General features: G+C 45.0%; 1 protein-coding gene across 9 annotated transcripts in view; it reads right to left on the bottom strand.

Annotated features, from left to right (window-relative positions):
• Positions 1–14,749, bottom strand: part of CHD2 (chromodomain helicase DNA binding protein 2) — a 95,812-nt gene that overhangs the window by 23,695 nt on the left and 57,368 nt on the right. For all 9 annotated transcript variants that reach the window (XM_038419864.2, XM_038419866.2, XM_038419867.2 and 6 more), the window contains 7 exons: positions 11,973–12,097; positions 10,842–11,058; positions 10,112–10,201; positions 8,812–9,002; positions 3,341–3,529; positions 2,276–2,438; positions 763–915 (listed from right to left, as the gene is read on the bottom strand). In XM_038419864.2, the coding sequence (XP_038275792.1) occupies positions 763–915; positions 2,276–2,438; positions 3,341–3,529; positions 8,812–9,002; positions 10,112–10,201; positions 10,842–11,058; positions 11,973–12,097 (1,128 nt within the window). The remainder of the gene's footprint in view (positions 1–762; positions 916–2,275; positions 2,439–3,340; positions 3,530–8,811; positions 9,003–10,111; positions 10,202–10,841; positions 11,059–11,972; positions 12,098–14,749) is intronic.

Genomic DNA, 14,749 nt, shown 5'->3' with positions numbered 1-14,749 from the left:
CTTACAGTCCTCTCTGGAGCTTATCAAAGGATCAAGGCTGATGCAGATGCCTGGAGGAGGAAGGGATATTTTGCAAAAGACAGGGCTTTATTTATTGTGCTTTTGCATGTTTAAAGCGCGCCCCTTGTAGCAACCGCCAGGCGCACGTACAATTCTATAAAAACAAGGCGCGGGTGGGCTGGCGAGCCAGCCTCAGCCAAAAAGAAACGGAGCTGATATCAAAGCTACGTTGATCCGGTGGTCAATTCACAGCTCACCTTGGGCAGAACACACAGTCTTTACAGCCTAGCCTGAAGGGCTTTGTCACACCAACAAGGGATGCCCAGCTCCAAAGCCGAGAGCTCTCTGCTGAAATCACCCTGCTATCAGACTCGGAGATTTACGCACCTCGGGACTTTTAGCAAAAGTGCATCTGCTCAAAAGACAGTGCCTGGAGCAAAAGCCATCTCTCTGGTAGCCAGAACCCAAACCACACAGCGTTTTAATGATCAATACCCACGAACCGAATTCTCCCCTTCCGTAGATGCTCCCATCACAAATGCACCTCTCTCTCATTCTCTTGGCTTGATCAGCACTTAGAGGAGCAGGAATACAGTGAAGCTTCCCAGTTCGCACCTGTGCACTTTGCTTTAGAGCCTTACATAGTTGAAGCTACCGGCCTCAGGGAAGCTGACCATTTAAATCGCTTTCGTCCCCTAAGTGCCCCCCAATTTGAACTTTCAAGTTAACCCTGAGTGTGTGCTTACCACTAACCCGCCTCACCTGGAAAGGGTAGTGCTTGATAGCCAAGTATTCTGCCAAGATGTCCAGCATCCTCACCATCTGGGAGAAGATCAGGACTCTGTTACCCCTCTCACGCAGCCTAGTCAGCAGTTTGTCCAAGAGAATTAGCTTTCCACTGCTCCTGATTAGAGACTGAAGAAGTAACCGTCATTCCAACAGATGCTTCCAACCATGCCCCTGAATGCACTGTACAGACCGACGGGCAGCACAGCGGGCTGCCCTTGTTCTTCAAGTCAGGTTTGTCCCAGCATTAATCCAGCCCCATCACAGAGCTTTACAGAGCAGAAGCCATTTGACGGAGACTAAAGCATCAAAGCAGGGGTCTCAAACTCAAATGACGATGAGGGCCACATGAGGACTAGTGCATTGGCCCGAGGGCCGCATCACTGACACCCCACCCCTCGCTGCCCCTGGCCTTGCCCCCACTCCACCCCTTCCATGAGGCCCTGCCCCTGCACCACACCCATTCCAACCCCCTCCCCAAAATTCCCACCCCAACTCCGCCCCCTCCCTGCCCCCAGGGGGAGCAGGAGGAGTCCGGGGTGTGGCGGGGGCTAAGGGCAGGGAGTTGAGGTACAGATGGTGCGCAGGGTGCGGCAGGGAGCTCAGGACAGGGAGTTGGGGTGTGGAGTGCAGGAGGGGTGAGGCAGGGAGCTGGGGTGCAGCAGGGGGCTCAGGGCAGGGAGTGCAGGAGGTGTGCAGGGTGCGGCAGGGGGCTCAGGGCAGGGGGTTGGGGTGCAAGAGGGGTGCAGGGTGCGCTAGGTGGCTCAGGGCAGAAGGTTGGGGTGCAGGAGGGGGCTCAGGCAAGGGGGTTGAGATGTGGGGTGCAGGAGGTGTTCGGGGTGCAGGCTCCTGCCTGGCGCTGCTTACCTAGAGCGGCTCTGGGATGGCAGGGCGGGCACCGCTCGGGGAAGCAGCCAGAACCACATCCCTACGGCCCCGGGGCTGGGCAGAGAGCTCTGTGCACTGCTCCTCCAAGTACCTCCCCCAAAGCTCCCATTGGCCGTGGTTCCCCATTTCCGGCCAATGGGAGCTGCGGGGGGCGGTGCCTGGAGGCAAAAGCAACAGGGACTTGCTGACAGCTGCTTCAGGGAGCGGTGCGGGGCTCGTGGCGCCATGGGGGGGTAATCCCGTAGGCCAGATTCGGCCCGCGGGCAGTAGTTTACCCACCCCTGGCCTGGGGGCGGGTGTGGGGAGCTTGGCGGGCTGCAGGAAATAGCCCCGCGGGCCGCATGCAGCCCGTGTGTTTGAGACCCCTGTCTTAGGCTGTATGTTCATCCTGTTCTAGACATCCAATCTAACTAGACACAAGACCACCCCTAACTGGGGAGGAAGGCTGCAGAAGCAGCGGCTTGGCTGTGGGGAGGAGGTAGGGAGCATGTCCAGGGGACAGAGGCAACAGGAACTCTGCTTGCAAGATATTGTTTTGGCACAGAGGCAGAAATGGGGGGAAATAAAGGGGAAAGCAATTACCCGCCTAACAACTACCCACCATCAGCATTTCCATGCCAGTCTCCCTTTCATTTTCTTCCGGAGTTTTAATGAGATAGCAATGGTTGCAGCACTTTTTCAGCTCCATCACAATGTTAAGGAAGCCAGACGTGCTTCCTCTTGTCCCCTTCGAGAGAGCCTTGTAATTTCTTGTCAAAATCCACCTGCAGGCAGCAGTCAACGAAACAAAATCCTCAGATCAGGCCCTATCATTTCACTGGGGGACAGTGCAGACTGGACTCTCCAGAGAAACTTTTAGAGACAATTGTGCCAGGGCGGCAGTTGCCCTATCTCTCTCCCCATCTCCTTTTCTATCGCATAAAACTCTTCTTACTCCTCACTTGAAATCCCAACCCTCCTCCTTCTGGGACATTATTATTTATTATAAGAAGACACCATTTAATATTACAAGGTCGTGCACAGGCCTTTACAGAAATAAGACAGGCATGGTCCCCACCCTGGATGCTGACAAGATAAATTACATCATCACTCCACTTTAAAAACAAACCACCCAGTGGGGCGATTTGTAGCATCTCCTCAGGGCAGTGGTTCTCAACCCGCGGCCCACAGGCCCCATTAGCACACAGCTGCGGCCCAGCTCAGTTGTGTGCTCAAGGCAGGCCTGTGAAGTGGGGTACGGGCTTGGTCCGGTTGGGGCTGCTGGGATGCCCTGCGTGACAGGGGTCGGGGGCTTCCAGCCAGCCCCGTGGGGTCCGGGGTGGCCCTGCAGCAGGGGGTCAGGGTCCTGGCTGCCGCTGCCCTGCCACCGCCCTGCCACCCAGCCCCTGCGGCCCAGGAAACTCACTGTGGATCACACATACGGCCCAAAATGATAAGTAAGTTGAGAACCACTGCCCTAGGGACAGGCAACACATAAGCAAGATGCTATACTATCTTACTCTGCTTCTCACCAGAAAGCCCCGCCCCCCACTGAAGGAGACTGCCACTTATGTTGCATCCCACAATGGCTTGGGGATACAGAACTACAGCCACTAGACACACTAATGAAGTAACCCACCAAACTCGTTTCCACTGGACACCTTCAGTAACTCAGTAAATGCCTTACTTATAATACTGCTTCTGCAGGGCAGACATTTCCACCCGGAGAATCTGCTCCACTTTGGCCGGCAGGGATTTCTCCACATCCTTCTTCACCCTGCGCAGAAGGAAAGGCTCCAGGACTTTGTGAAGGCTCTGGTAGCCATTCTCTCTCCCTTTCCCATGATCATCTTCAAAATCCTCCCAGAACTCAAACCTGGCGGTACAATTTAGGAGTGGTGGGTTAGAAGGCCTCTTAACTATCATCTGCTGTGTTTACACTGACACAATGCTAGTCTGCTGAGGATCTCAAAATGCCCCACAAGCTATTTATTCCACACCCCTGTGAGCTACGTAAGTGATCACTATTTTACAGGAGGAGTAAAATGAAAACAGTGGCACAACTGGGAATAACACACTGAAGTCCTAGGTCCTTGCTCCAACCACTGTCTAAGCTGCTGCCTTCCTATACAGCCTAGATCTCAGGAACAAAGGGCCATGCCTTGTTTATCTATAACAAATATCCTACACCAAGAAACAAAAATGGGATTATAGGATCAACACTGTTAATGGTCTCTGGTTCTTTGAGAAAGGAGCTAGAACAGCAGTCTTTGAGTAAAAGGGAAATTCTCTTCAGTAAAAGAAGCATCAAGACATTTATATGGAACTGCAGGAGAACCACTATGTTAACAAAAATGTCTCTCTTCAGAAGGCAGGGCTAATCCAACCACAGCTGGCTACAACAGCCATCATTTGTAAATATTTGTATGGCAACTATGGGTGGTCATAACACAAAACATAAACCCACTTACGTTTAGGAATAAGGAGTACAGTGAATAAACATGGCAAAGAAGCTTTTGGAGAAAGATGATAATGGAGGATAGTACACTAAATTCATCGTTCCAACCAAGAGCTACATTTTACTTTAGAAAAAACAACCACCACTGAATCTGTTTTTATCAAGGACTCTGCTAATAATTCCCTGGTTACATGGGGAATTGCCCTGAAGTAAAATCGTGGAGAATACGTAACATTAAAAGAAAAAGGGGGGGAAATGCTCAGTTAAGGCTTAGTTTGGATGGACTACAAAAAGGAGCAGCTTCAAGCTGAAGAATGGCTAGATATGGGGAAATCTTTCCTAACAAGAAGAGCAATTAGATAACAGAACAGTCACCAAGAGGATATGGAGACATCAACAATAATCTCGAGAGAGATTAGAGAACACGCTTTGGAGTAATAGCAAGGGGAATGCCCAGCACTACGTGCAGAAGTCAGGGGTTGATAACCTTCACAATCATTTTGCACAAACTTATAGAATCCCAAGATGTTCCTTCCCCATAAGACACAGTAAATAGCAACAGATCTTGTTAACAGGGACCTCTTGATCAGTAGAAGTATTTCTTCTGTGCCTCTGAGTTACGGAGGTAAATATGAACTTCTGTACAATATGAAAGTGTGTTATTTAAAACAGTAGCAAACAATAAACATTCATAACATCTAGATACCTTAGCATTTGAAGATACTGATCTCCTTTTCACATCTTTGATTTTAGCTCTAGAACCTAACAAGTATCTACACAGTGAATTGTGCAAGCCATGTCTCTGCTTGCCTAACCTCACTAAATCTTTCTCTCTTTTAAAAAAGGAGTACTTGTGGCACCTTAGAAACTAAAATTTATTTGAGCATAAGCTTTCGTGAGCTACAGCTCACTTCATCAGATGCATTAGTGAGCTGTAGCTCACGAAAGCTTATGCTCAAATAAATTTGTTCGTCTCTAAGGTGCCACAAGTACTCCTTTTCTTTTTGCGAATACAGACTAACACGGCTGCTACTCTGAAACCATTCTCTCTTTTGTATTTCTCCCTCACTCCAATCTTTTTAACCAAGAATGTAATCATTTCAAAGCATGTTGTTACTCTCAGATCACTGATGTATATTATACTGAATGAAGTCAGATCTTTGCAATAATGCCCTGTAATCCCTTCCTTCTAGCCCAAACTTCTCCCCTGACTTTAAGTTTCTCTCTGACTCCACCTACTATAAAGAACTCAAAAAAGCCCCCACCCACCACAATTCACCCAGGAATTTAAGGATATCATCAAATCTTTCCCCAAACAACTCCAAGAGAAACTCTTCAACCTCATCTCCCACAAACCCGCCCCAGGGATCTTCTACATGCTTCCTAAGATACACAAACAAGGGAATCCAGCCAGACCCTTTATATCTAGCTCTGGTACTATTACTGAAGGAATATTAAGACTTATAGAAACCATCCTCAAACCACTCACCACACAAAGGACCAGCTTCCTCCAGAAACTCTGCAACATTAACAACCTCCCTCAGAACATCATCCTTGCCACCATGGACGTCACCTCCCTATACACCAACATCGATGTCACGATGGCTTTGCTGCCTGCCTCAAATATCTACAAAACAACGGAAAACACTCAGATATGCACCTCAAATGTCACTAAACTCATCCATTTCATCCTCACCCTTAACAATTTTACATTCAACAGCAAACACATTGTCCAAACCACAGAAACAGACATGAATACTAGGATGGTTCCCCAATATGCCAACCTCTTCTTGGGCCACCTTGAGGAAGAATTTCTGGACAAAGGCACTACAAAACCAATGATACATGAGATATGTCGATGACATTTTCATCCTCTGGACAGATTATCTACATTTCCTCATAGATTTCCACCACAACTTCAACCACTTTCACCTATCCATCAAACTCTCTCAGATCACTCCCACACCACAAGCATCAACTTTATGGACACCATGATCAGCTTCAACAATAGAGCCCTACAGATAATGACATACAAAAAACCCAGGGATCACCACACTCACCTTCACAGATCCAGTAACCCCCCTCCCCAAACACACAAAGAAATCTGTTATCTACAGCCAAGCCTTCAGACACCATAAAATATGCTCCGAGGAGACTGTCCGGAATACACACCTTAAACTCAGAACCGCCTTCACCAAACAAGGACACTCCACCAGAGAAGTAGATTGCATCCAGGAAGGGGTCACCCAAATACCCCGTGAGAACCTGCTTTAATACAGGAAAAAAACCCTCCGACTGCACAGCCCTAGTTGTCATCTATCACCCCATGCTGGAACCCATACGGGGTATCATTAAAGAGTTGCAACCCATACTCAATAGGGACCACATCCTGAAAGAAATCTTTCCTGAATCCCCTCTTCTCGCCTTCAAACAACCCCCCAACCTCACCAGAAGCAAATTCCTCACAGATCAGAACTCACCAACTTGAAGTGACACCAGACCCAACCAGAACAACAGATGCAAAACCTGGACACCTCCAATGCTACAACTGTCAATACCACTTCCAACACATCTTTCAAGATCCATGAGTCCTACACATGCCTATCACAACACGTGGTGTACCTCATTCAGTGTACTAAACATTAAATAATAACTAACTGGGCAAAACCAGACAATCATTGCACTTTTGAATGAACTCGCACAGAAAAATGATAAAAGACAAGCATGATTCACCCAGGGGTGAACACTTTTCACAAAACAATCACTCCATATCTCACCTCTCAGTCCTCTATCCTCAAAGGAAATCTGCAAAACACCTTCAAAAGACGAAACTGGGAGCTTAAATTCATAACTTCACTAGACGCTAAAAACCATGGTCTTAATAAAGACACTGGATTTATGGCTCATTACAACAATCTGCAACCCACAAGCCCCCTTTTTTGTCCTATTACTGCAGGGATGTTAAAAAGCCATTTCACCTTGAATGGTCTCTTATAATGTGCGCTAATTACTTATGCTGAACTATCTGTTGCACCGTGCATTTTGCTGTGATGCGGGAAGTTCCTTTCCCAGACCTGAAGTAAAGCTCTGCGTGGCTTGAAAGCTTGTGTCTCTCACCAACAGAAGTTGGGCCAATAAAAGATATCATCTCACCCACCTTGTGTTCTAAGCCATCTGCTATCACCACCTTATATGTCCTTAATACTTTATCCCACAGATTCCAAACTGTAAACAGGATAACAGATTGGTGAGATGTAAAAGCTGTGGGAGTGTAATGTGTCAGCAGTTTAAGGGCATGATCCAAAACCTGCTGAATTAAATGGTAATCTAAACAGTGCACAGAAACACTATGCAACAGTTCGAGACAGGAAGTGAAAAACACTACTTCTATTTAGCCATCAAAATAATTCAGTATCTCAGAACATGGTCCTTACTCCAGCAGGTTACAATCTCTGTAGCAGGTACATTATAGCTAAGGTTTATATTCTGTCACAGTTATTTTTAGTAATAGTCACGGACAGGACACGGGCAACTAACAAAAATTCATGGGAGCCCATGACCTTTCCATGATTTTACTAAAAACAACAGAGCAGGGCTTGGGGGGGGGGGGGAGCGAAAGAGGAATGACAGCTGCCAATACGGGAGCACTGACAGGCTGAGCCCCGCCCCAGCGGCCACAGTCACCGCAGCTGTGGGGCAGGGGCACACAGTCCCAGCTCTAACCCCAGCCACAGGAGCACAGCCCCAGCCGCAGCTGGAGGAGAAAGGGCACACAGCCCCCGCCACAAGCCGAGGAGCAGGGGTGCACGACCCCGGCTGCAGCCCCTGCTGCAAGCCGCAAGCTGAAGTAGTCAGGGAATTCATGACTGCTGTGACTAAATCATAGCCTTTTAATTATAGCCAAAGGATCTCCAGCTCTTTTTCTTCACTTCTTCAAAAGGCTTGTATCACATTATTAGCCATAGGGTAAAATTTTCAAAAAATACCTAAGTGACTTAGGAGCCCACATCTCATTTTCAAAAGTGACTCAGACGCTTAAGAGCCCAAATCTCATTGAGAGCCAATGAGATTTAGGCTTCTAAGAGCCCAAGTCACTTTTGAAAATGGGACTATGGCATTTTAAAATGTTTTTACACCTTGATCTTTATGGCTCCATACGGAGCCTCCTCAATTAAAATCACAGTCTACCCAAAGGCCCCTTATTCTGTCACTGAGCAATGCTCACATGGGGGCAGTTTTTGTACATTCTGTAGATCCCTCCGTGGAAAGAATCTTCCGAATAGATTTTGTTTCACAGTTTTGAAATTTGCTTTTTTTGCCCTCTCCATTATTTTACTGTCTCATTAACTGGTCTCCTTTTTTTAATGGAAGCCTTGGAAATGGTTGCTTAAAACAGGCATTTGGCTCTTTAGATGTGGCCCTCCCAGAAGACAGTGATGGAGAAGTTGTCTTGCGTTACCCAGCCCACCTGTTGCCAACACAGTTTAGCTCTTTGCACCATTCATTTACCTCTCAGCCCTTGCCATTTTCCCTCTTCATTGTGTTTTCCCCCTCTGTGACCCTAACCCTTTCAAGTTTTACTCACTTCTTTCTGTGTCTTCCAAAACTAAGCCATTTCATACTCCATGTCTAGTTAAGAGATAGTATTAGACAACAAACACATACTGGTATCTTTTGAAGTACACAGTAAGGAGGCTTACTTCTCCGGCATGATAAAGTGCAGCAATGACCAGAGCTCTTTGAGAGAATTCTGAAGTGGGGTCCCAGTGATCAGGAGCCTGTGGTTGGACTTGAAATCAAGCAGAGTTTTATACAGCAAAGAGTCATCGTTCTTCAACCGATGGGCTTCGTCCACACCCAGGAAGGCCCAATTAATGCTGCCCAGAACAGTCTGGAGCAAAAAAACAAAACCAAAGGACACACCAGATCAGACTGGCCCCGCAAGCGTTTAATGTTAATTTCTTGGTGGGCCTGAAGTCAGCTGTGTAGCGTTGCAATAATTGCATTCCATTACGTTCTATTCAAATTCTTATACTGCACCCATCACTGTGGTGTCTGAGCACCTTTTTCTTTCAGTGTGCTTAACCAAGAAGCATTTCCTTTGGCGACATGCCTTTGGGACAAGCACACCACACCAATTCTGGCTCCACTCAGAGGTGAACAGAAACGTTTACAAGCTAACATGTTATCAAATGCCTCAAACATATTTCAGCTAACAGATGGATTTTAAAATCGATAGTTTCTTCTTCTTTTTAAATTTCTGAAACACAACCCTTCCCTATCCCACATTACTCTTCCTTTAATCCATCTCTGCCATGACTGCAGAGTCCCTGCTGTGCTCACAAGCCCCAGCATGCACTGTGCTGAGGTAGCATCAACACCAGAGCAACAAATCTGCCCAGGGGGAATAAAGCAGTGTATTCACCACTCCATATTTTTTTTTCTCTTCTCAAGTTCTCTGTTCTCACACAGGATTCAGTGACTCATTGGTAGGGCCTCCTGGCACACTCCAGGAAGCTCTCTCTTTTTGTAAGCGTAAAAGCAATGTGGTATCATCCCTCTCATATGGGGGGTGCATTAACCCTACCATCCCCAGTTCCAACACCTTCCCTCTCCAGCCCACGTTAAACAGTTATGGGCAGCAAGGGAATGAAGTGTTTTGTTCTTCTTACTGGGTATGTTAATAATCCAAATTAAGACAAATACAGCTAGCCCAGATACCGCAGTGACAGGTGCCTTATAAGTATGTGTAATCATGAACAATATTACTACTGTGCTATATTTATACCAGACTCTGTAGTTTTGTAAGCACACCAAGTAATGGTAGGCTGCATCTGTGTGTCCTCAATCACCAGAGGGGTGGAGTTGGGGGGGGAATGAAACAGCTTTGAATCATCATATGTTCTACTCACAGTGCGACACGCACTGGTTTGGAGGGAGGTAGCCCCATTTACGCAGCACGAGGAAGTTTATGTGAAATACCCCTTCCCCACTACATACCTTATCTTTGAGGAGGATCTCATATGTTGTGATAAGTGCATTGAACTTCAGCCTTTTAGTCTGAGAATGGATCCACTCATATTCACGGATCTGGGAGAGAAGACAACAGTTCAGACACAGACTTCAACCAGAGCTGTTAAAGGGGCACGCATTATTATTATCTGTAGCACCCATGAGTCCCAGCCAAGAACGTGGTCCACTGTGCTAGGTGCTGTACAGACACATGATAAGAGACAGACTCCCCTGAAGAGTCCATAATCTACAGAGGGGAGAGACAAAGGGTGGGTAGAAGGAAGGATTATCATCCTCCTTTTACAGATCGGGAACTGAGGCACAGAGATCATGTGATTTACCCAAACGCAGAGAAGCTGTCTGTGGCAGAGCCAGTAATTTAAACCAGATCTCATGGCAGTTTAATCCTCCCATTATCTGTATGCATTTGATATTCACTGTCTCATTATTAGTCATAACCTGAGGCTTCCTATATTGCCCAGTAAAGTCCTACCTGTCTGCACCTCCATTGCTCAATAAAATAATCACTGTACACATATTATTTAAGCGATGGGAAGGCCCGAGACACAGAGGCCTCTGCTGTAGTGAACCTGGCCAAACTGCACAGTTATAGCTAAAATGTCAACCCAGAGTTTGCCTCGCTACAGAACCATATGCTACATATAATATATGCACAGAGATTTTCCTTCTCCCCTCTCCCAGCCTTTTATTTACACACCGTGTTTCTACTCATCATGTCTCCTATGTAAACGACCACATTAATCTCTGGTGCCCAGATTTCAAACTCTCTCTGCCACGACGTCAGAGTAGACAAGGGCACCACTATCAGAAAGGGGCCGTACAGCTGATGCTGATAGAAGAGATAGGAGAGGAATGATATTGTCTGGATAGTCTTCCCCAAGCCCATTTCATCAGCCAAGATCACGCTGTTGTTCCTGAAAGGCGGAGAAACAAAAATAAAGGTGTAATAAATATAATGCTGTATCAATTTACTAAGTGCCATCAAGTAATGACAGAGAATGAAATGTATGCCTTGAAAAAGGTCATTGAAATCCTGCCAAGAAGATCCCAAAGCAATTCAGACTGAACTGCTCTACAAAGAATCACTTATGAATGACAGGGCCAAAGTTTGGACTGCATTTGCCCTCAAATTGGCAAGCAAATGCAAAGCCAAAAGACCAAAAGTCAGTGATCAGATTTAGAAGAGTGTTTCTCAAATGGTGGATCTCTCCTACAGGAGATGGCTCAAGAAAGCTAAGAGGGAGAGATTTATCTTTTGATCATCAGGAAAACACGGTTTGCTACACTGGATCAGGCCAGTGAACCAAACATAGTATTCCATCTCCACAGCACTGAGTCAGAGAAACACACCTGCCCATGCACATAACAGACCATCCCCCACAGGACAATGGAGAGAGAAGATCTTTTCTTTTCACTCAGTATCTCTTAAGCTCACATTTACGATGGTCCCCATTTGCCAGTCCTCCAGCCAAAGAAACAGCAATGCAGTCAAATCAAGATGGTGCTTCGTGTGCACATGCTCATACTGAATCCTAGCAATGCAACTGGGTTCCCCCTCTGTTTCCAAAGAGAGAATTTTTCCTCTCCTTTTAGGAGGAGGCCTGGATATTTTTGCTGGATGCGTGAGACAATGTTTGAGATCCTAAGCTTTAAAGGTGCTGAAGCAGGGCAGGTCAAAATACAAAACATCACAACAACAGGGCCAGATCCTGCTGTGGTGTAACAGGGAAACATTATGAATAAATATGGCTCAACAGCTCTAAAAACAAGTTAATGATGCAACCCTGAACAAAACTAGAGCATTACCCAAAACAAGAGCATTACATACTTGCACCACGAGTGAGCAAGCCAGTTGAGCCCCTCCAGCTGGTAATCTCGGAGCTCCAGGTTCTCGCCACCAATGTAAGAAGGCTGTTTCTTCAAAGCAACAAATCTGGGTCTCTGCTTCAACACCTAAAAAGGAAGACTACTTAAACTTACTGAAGAAAAGAATGAGGCAGGCCTTCAAACTCAGTGAATAAAAACTTTGGTGATACATGGTACGCGGTATATACAGAGAGAGAACTCGTAAGTGCAATTTAGCCACACACTCAGAAGCAACAAGAGCCATCAGCGACAACAGTTTGCTAGCTCCTCCTGCTTGCCCGCCCAATCTCAGAGTATCAGAGCTGCAGGAAAGCCCCCTCTGCCTCTTTTCTTTGCTTCATTCTTTTATGATCTCCCTTCCCCCTTCATTTTAATTGATATGATGGAACATCCTCTATTCCTCTTCCTCCCTGGTGTGCTGCCTTTTCTTTCAGTAATAATAAAACTTGGCATTTCTAACTCCCCTTTGATATGTGGCTCATGAAGCATTTTACAAGTATTAAGCCTCACATTCCACCTATACATATTATTGTGCCCAATTTATAGATGGGATAAGATGCAAAGGGATTCATCTATCTAACTGTGATACAAGACAAAGTAATTGTACAAAAACAGTGAGCATTCATTCCAAAACACTTGTAGAAATCAACTCAGCACTAAGCAGAAGTCTGTTTTCCCTCCTAAGGAAGAGAGTATTTATATGCCTTATTTCCTCTTGGATCAACAGGAATTGGAAAGGATATATATACATCCAGGAAGTCTGATGCATCTTAGATGGGTAGGAACAAGGACTGTCAAGCGATTAAAAAATGAATCGCAGTCGATCGCACAATTAATCATGCTATTAAACAATAGAATTCCATTTATTTAAATATTTTTTGGTGTTTTCTAAATTTTCAAATATATCAATTTCAATTACAACACAGAATACAAAGTATACAGTGCTCACTTCATATTTATTTTTGATTACAAATATTTGCACTGTAAAATAACAAAAGAAATAGTATTTTTCAATTCACCTAATACAAGTACTGTAGTGTAATCTCTTTATCATGAAAATTGGACTTACAAACTTAGAATTATGTACAAAAAATCCTGCATTCAAAAATAAAACCATGTAAAACTTTAGAGTCTACAAGTCCACTCAGGCCTACTTCTTGTTCAGCCAATCACTCAGACACAACAAGCTTGGTTACAATTTGCAGGAGATAATGCTGCCCACTTCTTGTTTACAAAGTCACCTGAAAGTGAGAACAGGCACTCACATGGCACCATTCTAGCTGGCATTGCAAAATATTTACGTGCCAGATGTGCTAAAGATTCATACGTCCCTTCATGCTTCAACCACCATTCCATGCTGCTGACAGGTTCTGCTCAATAATGATCCAAAGCAGAGCGGACCAACACATGTTCATTTTCATCATCTGAGTCAGATGCCACCAGCAGAAGGTTGATTTTCTTTTTTGGTGGTTCAGGTTCTGTAGTTTCTGCATCGGAGTGTTGCTTTTTTAAGACTTCTAAAAGCATGCTCCATACCTTGTCCCTCTCAGATTTTGGAGGGCACTTCAGATTCTTAAACCTTGGGTTGAGCGCTGTAGCTATTTTTAGAAATCTCACATTGGTAACTTCTTTGTGTTTTGTCAAATCTGCCATGAAAGTGTTCTTAAAATGAACATGTGCTGGGTCATCACCTGACACTGCTAGAACATGAAATGCAGGTAAAACAGAACAGCAGACATAGAATTCTCCCCCAAGGAGTTCAGTCACAAATTTAATTAATGCATTATTTTTTTAACGAGTATCATCAGCATGGAATCATGTCCTCTGGAATAGTGGCCAAAAAATGAAGGGGCATACGAATGTTTAGCATATCTCACACGTAAATACCTTGCAATGCTGGCTACAAAAGTGCCATGTGAACGCCTGTTCTCACTTTCAGGTGACATTGTAAATAAGAAGCAGGCAGCATTATCTCCTGTAAATGTAAACAAATTTGTTTGTCTTAGCGATTGGCTGAAGAAGAGCTAGGACTGAGTGGACTTGTAGGCTCTAAAGTTTTACATTGTTTTGTTTTTGAGTGCAGGTTCTGTAACAAACAAAAACATCTACATTTGTACGTTATACTTTCACAATAAAGAGATTGCACTACAGTACTTGTATGAGGTGAATTGAAAAATACTATTTCTTTTGTTTATCATTTTTACACTGCAAATATTTGTAATAAAAAATAATATAAAGTGAGCACTGTACACTTGGTACTCTGGTGATGTAAAAGAAAAATACATTTAAAAATGTATAAAAAGATCCAAAAATATTAAATACATTTCACTTGGTATTCTATTGTTTAACAGTGCAATTAATCGCAATACAATTTTTTTTAATCACAATTAATTTTTTTGAGTTTATCGCGTGAGTTAACTGAGATTCATCAACAGCCCTAGTAGGAACCTATTACAGTCACTTCCCACTGACTAAGTTCCATTGTTATTTCCCTTGAATTCCTGGGTTAACTCATGCCAGTTCTTGATTCTGCCAGCCTTGTTCTATGCCAGCCTGGCCTTAGCATGCTGAAGAGACAGTATGGATAGCTCTCCAAAAGGGAGTCCCAGCCATTGTTTTTCAAGGAACAGATGGTGTATGTGTTTCAGGGCCTTGAGAATTGGGAGAAGGAACTGAAAAGGGTGCAGAGAACCCCTGGAAAAAAAACTGACATGCGGGAAGGAGAAAGGCAAAGGCGAT

The sequence above is a fragment of the Dermochelys coriacea genome, chromosome 10 (assembly GCF_009764565.3).
Source record: "Dermochelys coriacea isolate rDerCor1 chromosome 10, rDerCor1.pri.v4, whole genome shotgun sequence".
Classification (NCBI taxonomy): Eukaryota; Metazoa; Chordata; order Testudines; family Dermochelyidae; genus Dermochelys; species Dermochelys coriacea.
This window is presented reverse-complemented; position numbering and strand designations above follow the sequence as displayed.